Here is a 13,827-nt window from a genome sequence, read left to right on the forward strand (position 1 = left end):
CTAGTAATTGACATGACTAAGGTAGAGCTCGTGTGTTACTAGCCAAGAGATGTAGAAGTGGATAAGTTTACTAGATCACTAATATCACAATGCAAACAATTCATTAATTACAAAACCAGTAACATTGGCATCAAGTATCATTAATTATATTCACAAGCTAATAAAAGATAAGGTGATCATGCTCAGGTTTTACAAATTTAAAAATCAAATGGGGGACATTTTTACAAAAGTGTTGAAGATAGAAGATTTTCTCTGGTTGAACTAATGAAAATGAGAGAAAGTTGAGTATAAGAGAGAATGCTAGAAGTAGGGGGTGTACACAGAACTGTGTTAGCTCGGTTAGCTCGCTCGACTCGACTTGACTCGAAAAAGCTCGATTCGACTCTGTTCGTAGCTGAGTTCAAGCCGAGTCGAGCTAATTTTTTTTTAGCTCGAAAAAATTTTGAACCGAATTCAAGCTTGACTCAACTCAGATTGAACCCCAACTCAAATCAAATTAGTTTGGTGATTCGGTTACTTTGATATTGATGTTGCTCACCAAGTGTTTAATGAAATGACTTAACAAAGTACCAGCTAGTGGCAAGGAAGGTATGTATATAAAACAAATATAATTTTTTCTTGATTTTGATGTTGCCTGGAAGATGTTTGATGAAAATACTTGTAAACAGCTGTTGCTATTTTACACACACTGAAAAATTGAAAGTGCACAGCATGTGTTTGTGAAAATGCTACAAAGGCTTGATTTTGGATTGAACTCAACTCGAATTGGCCCGACTTGTTGACCGAACCGAGCGGAGTTAGCTAGTCAGGCTCGAATACAAGCCGAGATTAGTTTGAGCTGGGGTCAACTAGTGGCCAAGCCAAGTCAAGCTAAGGCTAGCTCGACTCGGTTCAACTCAATGTACACCCTTAGCTAGAAGTTAAGTAAACTTGATTTCTAGCCTTAGCTAGTATAACGAGGATTAGAATTAATTGTCACAAGTTTATACTTTAAATTCAAGAGTTAGCTTTCTATTTTCAAATATGAATTATATTACTTTAGAAATTTATAAATAGGAAGAGAGAGTAGAGATGTAACAGAGAGAGTTGAAAAATAATAAAATATTTTTATTTTAATTTATTCTCTTATCCATCACTTGCATATATGGTATGAAGGTTAGTTCTTTAAACATGGCTCATTGATTCAAATTCAAGTTACCATAATAAATATAAGCAAATTTTAATAGCTTACATTTGGTCATTGATAAACATAATCCTAGCCATCCAATTAGCTAGTGCAACTTTTCAGTCAATAACGGCTAATGCATTGGATATCTCGCATTAGTGGTTGATTGATCAATGTAATTCTTTTTTTTCATATATAGATCATTCACACCGCTGGTCATTAAATCAATGGCTCCCATGTGTTAGTTGAGTGACGTGGCAAAAGATGGAGGAAGGATCCGAGAAAGCTGGTAATTCGAACGGTGGAGATGAGAAGGTTTCCTTCCACAAGCTATTCTCATTGGCAGATCCTTTGGATATAGTGCTGATGTGTGTTGGGACAGTCTCTGCCATTGGTGATGGCCTCGCCATGCCTGTTATGATACTCATCTTTGGACAGCTTATCAACTCCTTTGGAGCTTCCAACAAGAACGATGTTGTTACCGAGGTTTCCAAGGTATGATCCGAACTCATCTTGGTCTTATCGTTCAACATTTTAGGGTTCCTCATGTGGGGCCCATTACAGAACTAGATTTTATTGGCTAATATTTGTCCACGTCACACACGCGACATGCAACTCCTTTCGATTATCATTTCTTGCTCTTTGGACAGCGGGAAATGACTGTTTTGATAAATCTACCATTTTCATATGCTATTCAAACAAACAGTTTTTTTTTTTTTTTTAATTAAACGGTGGATATTCATGCGCTCTTTACATGGCATACATCCAGGACAATCCAGACCATCGAAATTATGGCCCTGAAACTTGATGGAAAGGACCTAAGATTCAATTAAAAGAAAAGTTCAGCACTCCATTCAACAGTCAGACGGTTAAAATAGTCCGATGAGTAGGCTCATCTAGAAAGGGGCCCACAACTCGGATCGTCTGGGTTGAAGTTCATGTAATCCACCGTTCATCTGTACCACATGTGTACGAAATCTGTACAGTGAGGAAAAGGTGACGACCTGCTTTTTTTGGTTTTTACGTATGGCATACATGTGTGGGGCGCTTGGACGCGGATTGGCTAGAGACTATGACGTCACCAAGTTATGTGGGCCCCACCATAATGTATGTGTTGTATCCACACCGTCCATCTGTCTGGAGAGATCAGTTTAGGGTACGAGCCAAAGAATGAGATAGATACAAAGCTGGAGTCGACCCCACCACAGAAAACAGGAGGAGAGTGACGCCCACCGTTAAAACCTTCCTAAGGTTCACCATGATGTTTATTTGAGATCCAACCTGTTCATCAGTACACTAATGGTAGGCGTCACTCTCCCAACTGTTTTCTTTAGCGGGGTATACTCGACTTTTGGATCTAACTCATTCTTTGGCTCATGCCCTAAAATGATTTCTCCAAATGGATTGGCGGTGTTGATACAGAACATACATCATGATAGGGCTCGCAGAACTGGCGGCGTCAATTTAGTAGCTAGTCTCACTGCTCAACTTTTCAGTAGCTAATCCGCGTCCCTCCACACGCACCTATACGCACAACCACACGAACCCATTAGCATGTTTGTACAAAATCTGATCCGCTTATCGGGTAAGCTCCACCGTTTAGATGATCTTCCCAACAAATAGGCAGGTCAAAAATCAGGTAGGCCCCACATTTACAAAAATAATGGACGGCCTAAAACTATTTGCAACTCCTTTTACACGGTCCACCTTTCCGTATTTCTGTACGACCTGATAATTTGCCAGCCTGGTACTTTGGGGGAACGGATTGGCTACTCCCCTGCCACCAGCTAATGGCTGGTGGTCGGTGCTCTGTGGGCCCCACCATGATGTTTGTGTTTCATCCATGCGGTTAATCTATTTTTCCATATCATTTCATGATTTAAGACCAAAACGAGGTATATCCCAATCTCAAATGGACCATGTTACAGGAAACAGTGTTGAATGAGCATTGACCATTAAAAACCTTATGGGGGCCATAAAAGTTTTGGATCAAGCTGATTTTTGTTTTTCCCTTCATCTGGGCCTGTATGACCTAATCAACAGATTGGATGTCAAATAAACAGTACAGTAGGCCTTAGGAGGATTTTAATGGTGGATATCCAATCACTATTGTTTTCCTATGGTGTGGTCCACCTGAGATTTATATCCCTCTCATTTTTGGAATCGAACCTAAAATGATCTGTAAAAATGGATGAACCGAATGGATGAGACACATACATCACGGTGGGGCACACAGAGCACCGACCACCAGCCACCGGGCTGGTGGAAGGGGGAGTAGCCAATCCGTTTCCGTACTTAGGTTAGATAATCTGCACAGTGGGGCCCACCTGACAGAAATGATGTTCTGCATACCAGCCAGGTGCGGGTGCGTGTGGGCCCAAGTAACCTTCTGTGAGGTGACCTTTGGTCGGACGGTCTTGTTTCAGGGATCCCTTCGGTTGCTGTACGTGGCCGCAGCTTCTGGTGTAGCGTCGTTCCTACGTAAGTACAAACATCCGTTTCAAAGCTGATATTTATACCCTCATTTTTTATGCGCACACACCCATCGCTGCAGGTAAACCGCATGGCCGATTACAGTGCCGTCTTCTTCACAGATATACACCATCCGAGGTGAGGCCCATCGTATAAATGGTTTGGATCACTTAAAGATGACACAAGATCTATAGACTAAGGTCCCGATGTATCCTACAGCAATAAGTCCGGATGTATCAGAAATCAGATTCTACTCGCTCGCATGAGATGGGCTGGGGAACTTTGCTTCACATCTTATAGTGCATTGTGCCACACGCAAAATACATGCAGCGTAGGCATCAACACCACGCATTTGGACATCTGGCCAGTGGATAAGGTGGGCTCCACCATGATGGTTGCCTTACACAAAAATCAGGGTGGTCCATATAGGTCGAGAAGAATTTTTTCTAACCATCGATTTTCTTGTACAATGGTGGTCCACTTGAAAATTGGACCGGACTGATTTTTCTGTCGGTTTAGTTTTATAGTGGAGCCCACCTTATACACCATCCAGATGCCCTACAAATGGTGTGTAAAATGCTTGGAACGGACTTGTCTTTTACATAGAAGGTTATGATAATAGCTAGGGTACATGTAGGCTCTCCTACTGCCGAGTATATGCCATGTGCCTAAAATCTGAACTGCCCAAATGGTAGGGCCCATCAATCAACAGGTAACTCGTGCAATTTTTGCTTTATTTTCCGGATATAGTGGATCCAATATTTGGACGGTCTGGATTTTCAACCGGTGTCCTCGCTAATACTGTTTGGCTGCTGAATCAAAACCTCCCCACTGGAAATTCCAGGCCACGAGATATGACTGAAATTCGGGCGGGTTTGGTTGGTGCTCAACCCTAGCCTAACCATGGTTCCTGTACCTCAACCCAACCCAATCCAACCTCGGTTGGGAATTCTCAACCCAAGCCCAACCCAAGCAGGCCCGGGTTGGCTGGGTTGGTCGGAATATATATATGATAATATTTTCATTATTACATTAGTTTACTATATTTTCAATATACATCTAGTTTTTTGTACCTATAATTTTATTAGTTATATATATAGTTATTCATTGTAAAGAAGTTTATTTTTTTCTAAACAAACAAGTTCAAATATAGGACAAGTACACTTTTAAAAGACATTATGTATCAAGCAATCTATTTGGGAGAGAAATCTCACGTATCTCATTAGCTTGAGTCATTAGAAACAAAATGGACTAATGAAATCCAACAGCATTGGAATTCCTTGTGCCTTCAATACAGACAATACGCACCCAATTATAATTAATTTATAAGGAACTCATATATTGATCAGGTTTGGGTTGGGTCGGGCAACCCGAGACCTCAACCTGAGCCCAACCGGTTTGGTGTTTGTATGGCCCAATCCCGAGACCAAACACGATAACTCCTGCCCAAGCCCAACCCAATGTCAGGTCGGTCGGGTTGAACCCACCCAACTTTCAACCCTACCACGAGATGCTTGCTTAAATAAGACTTCGAAAATGGACGCTTCTTACACGTGTGCAAGATCAGATCCACTCGTCAGTGCAGGTGGACCGTAACTGTACAAAAGTAAGCTATTGAGAGAAATCAACGGTTTGAATCCAATGCACGTGTGATTTTAGATGCATGGAGCCGTAGACTGGTTTACTCCAGGATAAGTGGTATCAAAGGGAACTAATGAAAACCATTGTCCACTCGCAGAGGTGTCGTGCTGGACGGTGACAGGCGAAAGGCAGGCGATGCGCATTCGGGGTCTCTACCTGAAAACCATACTGAGACAAGACATTGCATTCTTCGACAAGGAAACGTCGACGGGAGAGGTTATCGGGAGAATGTCGGGGGACACCATCCTCATTCAAGAAGCCATGGGCGCGAAGGTGAGGTTTTATGAATTACAAACAGCAGAACTGATAAATGCAAATTGTTTTCAAGAAGCATAGAATTCGCGGTCCACCCAAGCCTCATCATGCAGCTTCGCATTTCTTTTCAGGTCGGGAAGTTAATACAGCTAGTTTCATATTTCTTTGGTGGCTTCGCAGTAGCATTCATAAAAGGATGGCATCTGGCACTTGTAATGCTGTCATGCATTCCTCCCATCGTCGCAGCGGGCGCAGCCATGGCAATCATCATATCCAAATTGGCAAGCAGGGGACAGATTGCATACGCCGAAGCGGGAATTACTGTAGAACAAACAATTGGATCCATTAGAACGGTAGGAACATTTCATGAATGAGATGCGTAGCCGCGTTTCTAGACAGTTATACCATCTACCATAAACTGATTTCTTGTTTCTAACATACATACAAGGTCGCATCCTTCACCGGTGAGAAGCAAGCTATAATGAAATACAACGAGTCTCTGAAAACTGCATACAAATCCACCGTCAAACAAGGGCTGGCCACTGGCTTGGGAATAAGTGCTGTCATGTTAACCATATATAGCAGCTATGGATTAGCTGTTTGGTATGGCTCCAAATTGATAATTCAGAAAGGGTACAACGGTGGAGATGTCATTACTGTCATGACTGCAGTCATGACCGGCGGAATGTAAGTCAGAATCCGTCGATGTATTCATACATTACACACATATATAGATATGCATGACATGCCACAAACACACATGTAAGTTATATTTCATTGGATGGGAATCCGGTTTCAATGCAGCAGCCATGGAAGTATTGCAGCTGCTGATGACATTAGATACTTATTCCCAAACTTGCTTGGTCTACTGCTTGCAATGAACCAGGTCACTAGGTCAAGCTTCACCTTCAATTAATGCAATTGCGGCTGGGCAAGCCGCAGCATACAAGATGTTCGAGACAATCCACCGGAAACCAGAGATTGATGCCTACGACACGAGCGGGATGGTTTTGGAAGACATCAAGGGTGACATTGAACTGAGGGATGTATACTTCAGCTACCCATCAAGGCCGGACATTCAGGTATTTTCTGGGTTCTCTTTGCATGTCCCGAGCAGCATGACAGTGGCTTTAGTTGGAGAGAGCGGCAGCGGGAAGTCAACAGTGATCAGTCTGGTGGAGAGATTCTATGATCCACAAGCTGGCGAGGTGCTCGTAGACGGCATCAACCTGAAGAAGCTGCAGCTTGGATGGATCAGGGAGAAAATCGGGCTGGTGAGCCAAGAGCCTATCTTGTTTATGACTACTATAAAAGAGAACATAGCATACGGAAAGGCAGACGCAACGCTTGCAGAAATCAAGACAGCAATTGAGCTGGCTAATGCTAAGACATTCATAGACAAGATGCCAGAGGTAATCTATTTCTTCAATCTTCTTCTTTCAGTGACTTCACCATTCTCTCACATGGAGATCGCTCTAGACTTCATTAAGTTAGTAAGGCTGTGTTGTGCAGGGACTTGATACAATGGTTGGTGAGTATGGAACCCAGCTGTCCGGCGGACAGAAACAGAGGATTGCGATTGCGAGAGCAATTTTGAAGAACCCCAAGATCTTGCTTCTCGACGAAGCGACGAGCGCACTGGATGCTGAGTCAGAGCGGATAGTTCAAGAAGCACTGGTGAGGATCATGTCAAACCGGACAACTGTAGTTGTGGCCCATCGCTTGAGTACAGTGAGGAATGCTGATACAATCGCAGTCGTGCATCAGGGAAGAATTGTAGAACAAGGTAACTGTCTGACATTTTCATGTTATAAAGTCCCATTTCATGAATTCTACTTCCAATGAAATGATCTTCTACGCTCTATACTTTCCATCAGGCCCTCATTTGGAGCTAGTTGCCAATCCGGATGGAGTCTATTCTCAGCTCATCCATCTGCAAGAGATAAATAATCAAGTCGACCAAACCCCAGCTGTGGATCCAGACAAGATTAGTTCAAGCTCTGATGCCAGAAGAAGGGCAGCTAGTCCTGGAAGCCCGTGGTTTTCTCCAAGGAGAAGCCCATGGTTTTCTCCAAGGAGATCAGTAACCATCAATTCTCCAGGTGTGGGAAGCAGCAAGCAGCCTATTTCTGGTTTGCCCAGTGATGAAGGCAAGGAAAGAGGCAATGAGAGTGAGAAAACCCCAAAGAAGGTCTCCATCGGACGTTTGGCATACCTGAACAAGCCAGAGCTGCCAGTTCTGATGGTAGGATCCATTGCTGCAGTCATACAGGGGTTAACCTTCCCTCTATTGGGAATGCTGCTCTCGAACGCTGTCAATATGTTTTATGAACCCCCACCCAAGCTTCAGAAAGATTCCAGATTTCGGGCCCTATCGTTCGTGGGACTAGGGATCATGTGCCTGTTTGTGGTGCCATTACAGCAGTATCTATTTGGAGTAGCTGGCAGTAAGCTCATCCAACGCATTCGTTCCTTGTCATTTGAAAGGGTGGTCCACCAAGAAATCAGCTGGTTTGATGACCCCATGAATTCGAGGTTGTTTCGACAGACTCTGACCCTCGTTTTTCTTAAATCTCTCAACCTTTCTGACTGTGGTTTTTTCTGGCTTCACTGCAGTGGGGTGATTGGGGGGAGGTTGTCAGGAGACGCTTCTACTGTTCGCAGTCTTGTAGGTGATTCCTTAGCAATAATGGTTCAGAACATATCAACGATCATTGTAGGGATTGTGGTAGCCATGCTATCCAACTGGCGGTTGGCACTTATAATCCTAGGTATTCTACCTTTGCTGGGTCTGCAAGGATATCTTCAGATGAAATTTTTAACAGCTTCCAGTGTAGATGCAAAGGTCAGTGGCTCCAGTTGCTTCTGAAACTACAAAACATCCTTTTTTCTTTTCTTTTTTAACTTGAGTACAACTGCATGGATAGGTATTGCCAGACATGGTCAGAAACTTATGTTTAAGGTGTCTTTGGGTGCACCATCAAATTGGAAAATCTAATAAAGCGTGTCATAACTGAATTGCAATTTACTTCCTTGGGATTCATATTGAGGGCATGGCTTCAAATTGCAATTACGTACTTTCACGTACCTAATGCCTTTTAAGTAACTTATGCCTTAAGTAACTTAATCTTCGCACCAACTTAATTAGTAGATAATCTTCTTTGGTAAACAGCATACTAGTGAGCTAAAAAGTAGAAAAGCATATTCTGTTTCTGGCCAACATAAGTGAGTATTTATCCCTCAAGTTTGTTTAAGTCCACCTTCATATTCACTCATTGTGGATGTGAGACATTCACCATTAGGGGCCGACCTTTAATGTGCACTGTCCTTTATGTAGGGTCCATATTTGAAATTGGTCATCCATCATGTGGGACCCACTATCAATGTTATTGTCCATCATGTGGGACTCACCTTCAATATCCATTGCCCATCTTGAGGACCGTCCATTATGTGGGCCCCACCTCCAACATGAACCGACCACCATGTGGGGCCACCTTCATTATCAATTGCCTATCCTATAAAGCCCAACTGTAATGTGGACCGTCCATCATGTGGGCCCCCCCTTCAATGTGGGTCGCTCATCATGCGGAGCTCGCCTTGGATGTAAGTCATGCATCATTAAGGGCCGACCTTTGATGTGGAATGTCCATCATGTGGGGCCTACCTTGATGTGGGCCATCCATCGTGTGGGGTCCCACTTCAACGTCTACTACCCATCATGTGGAGCTCACCTTTGATGTGGGCCATCCATCATGTAGGCCCCACCTTTGATGTAGGCCGCCCATCATACCAACCTGCTTTGGATGTCGGTTGTTTACCATTAGGGGCTGGCCTTTGACATGAACCATCCATTATGTGGGCCCACATTAATGTGGGATCATCCATCATGTGGGGCCACATTTAATGTAGACTGTCCAGCGTATGGCCCCCACCTTCGATGTGGACAGTCCATCAAGTGCAGCCTTATTTGATATGGACAGTGAGAGAGCCTCCTTTGACATGGAGAGAGAGAGAGAGAGAGAGAGAGAGAGAGAGAGAGAGAGAAGTAGATAAGTAATAGGTCAAAAAGCTATTAAAAAACAAGAACTTATCAAGATAAGTAAATTTCAGCTAATAAGATACTTTTACAATAATGCTTACCAAACTAACTTAAGTGGGAAAAGTAACTTATTTTGGTGGTATCCAAACAGTCCCTAAGTGAGAAAGTTCAACAAATGTTAGTACACATTATGCACAGAATATGTTGATTGACAGGATTACTGTTGGATGCAGATGATGTATGAAGAAGCCAGTCAAGTAGCTAACGATGCAGTGGGCAGCATTAGGACGGTTGCATCTTTTTGTGCAGAACAAAAGGTGATGGATCTCTACAAGAAGAAATGTGAGGCCCCAATGAGAAATGGAATGCGTCAAGGAATTATAAGTGGTGTTGGTTTTGGCTTCTCTAACATTGTACTCTTCTGCTCCTATGCCCTCAATTTCTACTTGGGAGCTTGTCTTGTTGCAGATGGGAAGGCGACATTTTCTGAAATTTTCAAAGTAGGAACCTTTTTTTCCCTCTCCTTATTTCAGCTCATTCTTGTGCTGGTCCTGTTCTATGTGTTTATGTTGGGTTTTCAATTGCAGGTTTTCTTTGTTATGTCAACAGCAGCCATTGGAGCATCACAAAGCAGTGCAATAACTCCAGACGCCACCAAAGCCAAGGAATCAGTGGCTTCTATTTTTGCAATTCTTGATAGGCAATCCATGATCGACTCGAGCAAGGATGAGGGTATGACATTGTCCAATGTGAAGGGTAACATTGAATTCCAACATGTCAAATTCAAGTACCCAATTCGTCCAGAAGTGCAGATCTTCAGAGACTTGTGTTTCAGCATATCTTCTGGAAAGGTACCATTGTTCTTGCTTCATTAACAAATAAAAAATAAAAATAAATCTTTGGACAATACTGAGGTAGGAGACCTAATTTTGAGATTCATCAAACAGGTGTCAGTATGGCACGTGTGAGTGAGATCAGAGATTTCCATCTAGGAGGTCACACAATCTAGAATCAGGCTGCTTAATTCAGGTGGGCTTTGGTGTCCAAAAGAAGCAGAGGGCTAGTAAGAATTGTTTTAGTGTTCATTTGCTTTGTACATTGCTGCCAAAGGAGAAGCAGCCTAATTTTTGAGCCAGAAGATCAAATCAGCACATCCATGAGATGGAAAGCATGGCATTCAAATATGTGTGCCACACTGGAACCAAGCTTTCATGTGGATGAGCATGGTCCTATAGGGATTGTGGCTTAGCAAACCTTCTATAGCTCAGATACTATTATATTTAAACTTTTCATCACTTTTAGTTACCATCCTAGTTCTTTGTGACTGGCACGAATTTGAGATTGATCTTCCCCTTATTTTATTTTATTTTGAAATTGATCTGTTTGCAGACTGTTGCTCTTGTGGGTGAGAGCGGTAGCGGGAAGTCAACCGTAATTGCCTTACTGCAGAGGTTCTATGATCCTGATGCTGGCCAGATATTGTTGGATGGTGTGGAAATAAAAAAGTTAAAACTAATATGGCTGAGACAACAGATGGGGTTGGTGAGCCAAGAGCCCATATTGTTCAATGACACGATCCGTGCCAACATAGCTTATGGGAAGCAAGGGGAGGTCTCTGAAGATGAGATTAGAGCAGCTGTAGAGGCAGCTAATGCTCATAGCTTCATATCATCACTTCCAAAGGGATACAATACACATGTAGGTGAGAGAGGAGTGCAATTGTCAGGTGGACAGAAGCAGAGGATCGCCATCGCAAGGGCGGTGCTGAAAGACCCAAAAGTCCTGCTGCTTGATGAGGCAACAAGCGCATTGGACGCGGAATCAGAACATGTGGTCCAGGAAGCATTGGACAGGGTGATGGTGAACAGATCAACGATTGTCGTTGCTCATCGACTGACCACAATCAAGGGAGCTGATTTAATTGCTGTGGTGAAGAATGGAGTGATTGCAGAGAAAGGAAGACATGAAACACTGACGAAGATGAAGGATGGAGTATACTCATCTTTAGTAGCAGTGCAGTCAAGTTCTTCCACATAACAAATGGAAACTTCAAAGAACTAAAAAAGAAGAAGAAGAAGAAAGGTGCATTCTCTAGGATACAAGGTTGTTTATTTCAAGAACCCTTAGCGCGTTCCCTATGTGGGCTTGAATCATGTTTTCTGTTAATAGGAACAAGCAATTGCTTGTGTGTGAAAGACTGTTAATAGGTGGCAGAAGGCTGAAGTCATGGGCCACACTTTAAATGGAAAGTACCCCAAAATCAGATCGACTGGACATTCATAACCTCAGAGTTCTGTTTATTAAACTTGGACCCTCAAAGAGCCTATTGCCACACCGACCTTCAAATACGAGATTGGTCCCCTTCTCAAAGATTGCGTTCTCTGGGCACATAGGATCAAATCGTAAAGCAGTGCTTTCTTAGCAGAGTGCAGAGTTTGAGGCAATCTGTTTATTAAACTTGGACCGTATTGAGCTGCCCAACAAACCAGTTGTACATTGAAGCTTATGTCTTCATCCACCATAGATCTCAAATTCTAATATCTGACGCATTTTATCATTAAAAGAAGGCTGCTTTGGTGGGATGAGCATGTAACATGTGGGAGTAAATAAATTGAAATACATAGAAATAAGTAGCATATCTTGAAATAAATAGGTCATGCCTTTGTCCAACAGAAACATCTGCATGTATTGAAAGCCATCAATTGATATTTCCACGATCTTACTTATATTTTAAACAGCAAAGGATCCATTAAAAGATGGAAAGCACTGACTTCAAACCCTCCAATTTCAACAGTAAATTTATGATGCCTCAGCTACGCCTTCACATCATGTTTAATTAAGAAATCTAAGATATCATCGTTCTATATGAGGATGTAAATAGGAGCTTCCATCTGATTTATGAGATCAAAATAGAATTACAGCCAAAGACCAAATAAACATCTAGCCATTCACAGCAACAACAATTGCAGCAAATGGGTGAGAGTAAAATTTGAGAATCAAGACCAAGAACCTGCCAACTAGCATGGATAGATCATGACTGTCTAATTCTATGAAAACATCAAGGACCAAAATTAGCTTGCTTCTAGAAGCTTAGAAAACCAAAATAAATAAATAAATAAAATACAGCTATTTGGAAGTTGGCATCTTCCACTTGCTAGGATAAAGCTCTTATAGTGCAAAACCATTTGTAACCTGAAAATCCAAAGAATCAAAGAAAATACTATGTAATGGACCACCCACTTGAAGTGAACCTTGTTCCTAGTCAATTGCAAATTATGCAGCTTTTAAGCATTATCAAATACCTCAGCCTTCCTAAATCATTAAGGGGTTCAGGTCCCCTTCTCTGGATCTGTTGAGAATTTGAATTCAGTTCAGGCCTCGCCTTTCGGACCTGGACAAGCATCGGGTCTAGTTGACTGTGGTTGGGGTCTATCAGGTCCATGTGATGGACATATGGATTGGGGGACCCCAGTTTGGGTTGGGTCCACTTAGTTTTAATAGTACAATGTAAAAGTGGCACATGTGTCTACCATCTAATCGAAGCCTGAAGGAGCCAAACCCAGCAAGATCCAAACTTAGTTAGCTTGATTATGGCTACTATAGGGGCAGACTTGAAACTGACCCTTGAACAACCCTACTTAACCCCCTGCTAGTGTTTTAATTATCGACAATATAGTAGTGCAATATATCCCACATGTTCGATCCGGCAAGTATTTTTTACCATTTTTTTTCCTGTAAATCATGTTAAATCAGTATCAAATTGTTACAAATCCATGATTTTTCATGTTTTTATAGCTTTGATTTCGAGATTTGGAGTAGATGGGCTAAGTTGCAGAAAATTGAAAAAATAAAAAATTCCCAATTTCTCACAAATCGGTTGCAATCTGTGTCCAAATATAAAATCAAACATGTATGTAACCTGATCTAGTGATTTTTCTTTTACTTTTGAATGTATTGCTTGTATTTACACACATCTTCTTACATTTATAAATTATATGCATAGACTTTGAATATACTTGCATCAATTCAGTTAGACAACGCATAGATTAGGACCCCATACAAAGAAAACTATTATGTGCACTTGTTTCCTAATGTTTTCCTATGTTGCCAACAACAATGATACATTACACGATACAACCGATATATCCCATGTGATAACCGATACATATCCATATCCCAAGGGTGTGATATGTAATGTGATACCGATATTTCAAACACGGCTCCCTACTACACCAAAATATGCTCTACTAAATAC

At 42.1% G+C, this 13,827-nt stretch overlaps 1 protein-coding gene across 1 annotated transcript; it reads left to right on the forward strand.

Annotated features, from left to right (window-relative positions):
- Positions 1-1,429: 1,429 nt before the first annotated feature.
- LOC131246976 (ABC transporter B family member 9-like) lies at positions 1,430-11,614 on the forward strand. The gene is made up of 12 exons (XM_058247428.1): positions 1,430-1,660; positions 3,592-3,646; positions 5,376-5,551; positions 5,665-5,886; positions 5,982-6,220; positions 6,420-6,975; positions 7,082-7,319; positions 7,411-8,068; positions 8,150-8,378; positions 9,806-10,072; positions 10,160-10,423; positions 10,962-11,614. Exons 1-12 carry the CDS (start codon positions 1,430-1,432, stop codon positions 11,607-11,609), a joined length of 3,783 nt encoding a protein of 1,260 aa, XP_058103411.1. The 3' UTR covers positions 11,610-11,614.
- Positions 11,615-13,827: the final 2,213 nt, after the last annotated feature.

Source organism: Magnolia sinica, chromosome 5 (genome assembly GCF_029962835.1).
Source record: "Magnolia sinica isolate HGM2019 chromosome 5, MsV1, whole genome shotgun sequence".
NCBI lineage: Eukaryota > Viridiplantae > Streptophyta > Magnoliopsida > Magnoliales > Magnoliaceae > Magnolia > Magnolia sinica.

Bases quoted from the DNA above. Each gene is read 5' to 3' on its own strand.
- LOC131246976 (XM_058247428.1), top strand. From the start codon at position 1,430: ATGGAGGAAGGATCCGAGAAAGCTGGTAATTCGAACGGTGGAGATGAG. The intron at 1,661-3,591 runs GTATGATCCGAA...GTCTTGTTTCAG, and splicing joins TTGTTACCGAGGTTTCCAAG to GGATCCCTTCGGTTGCTGTA. The intron at 10,424-10,961 runs GTACCATTGTTC...ATCTGTTTGCAG, and splicing joins TCAGCATATCTTCTGGAAAG to ACTGTTGCTCTTGTGGGTGA.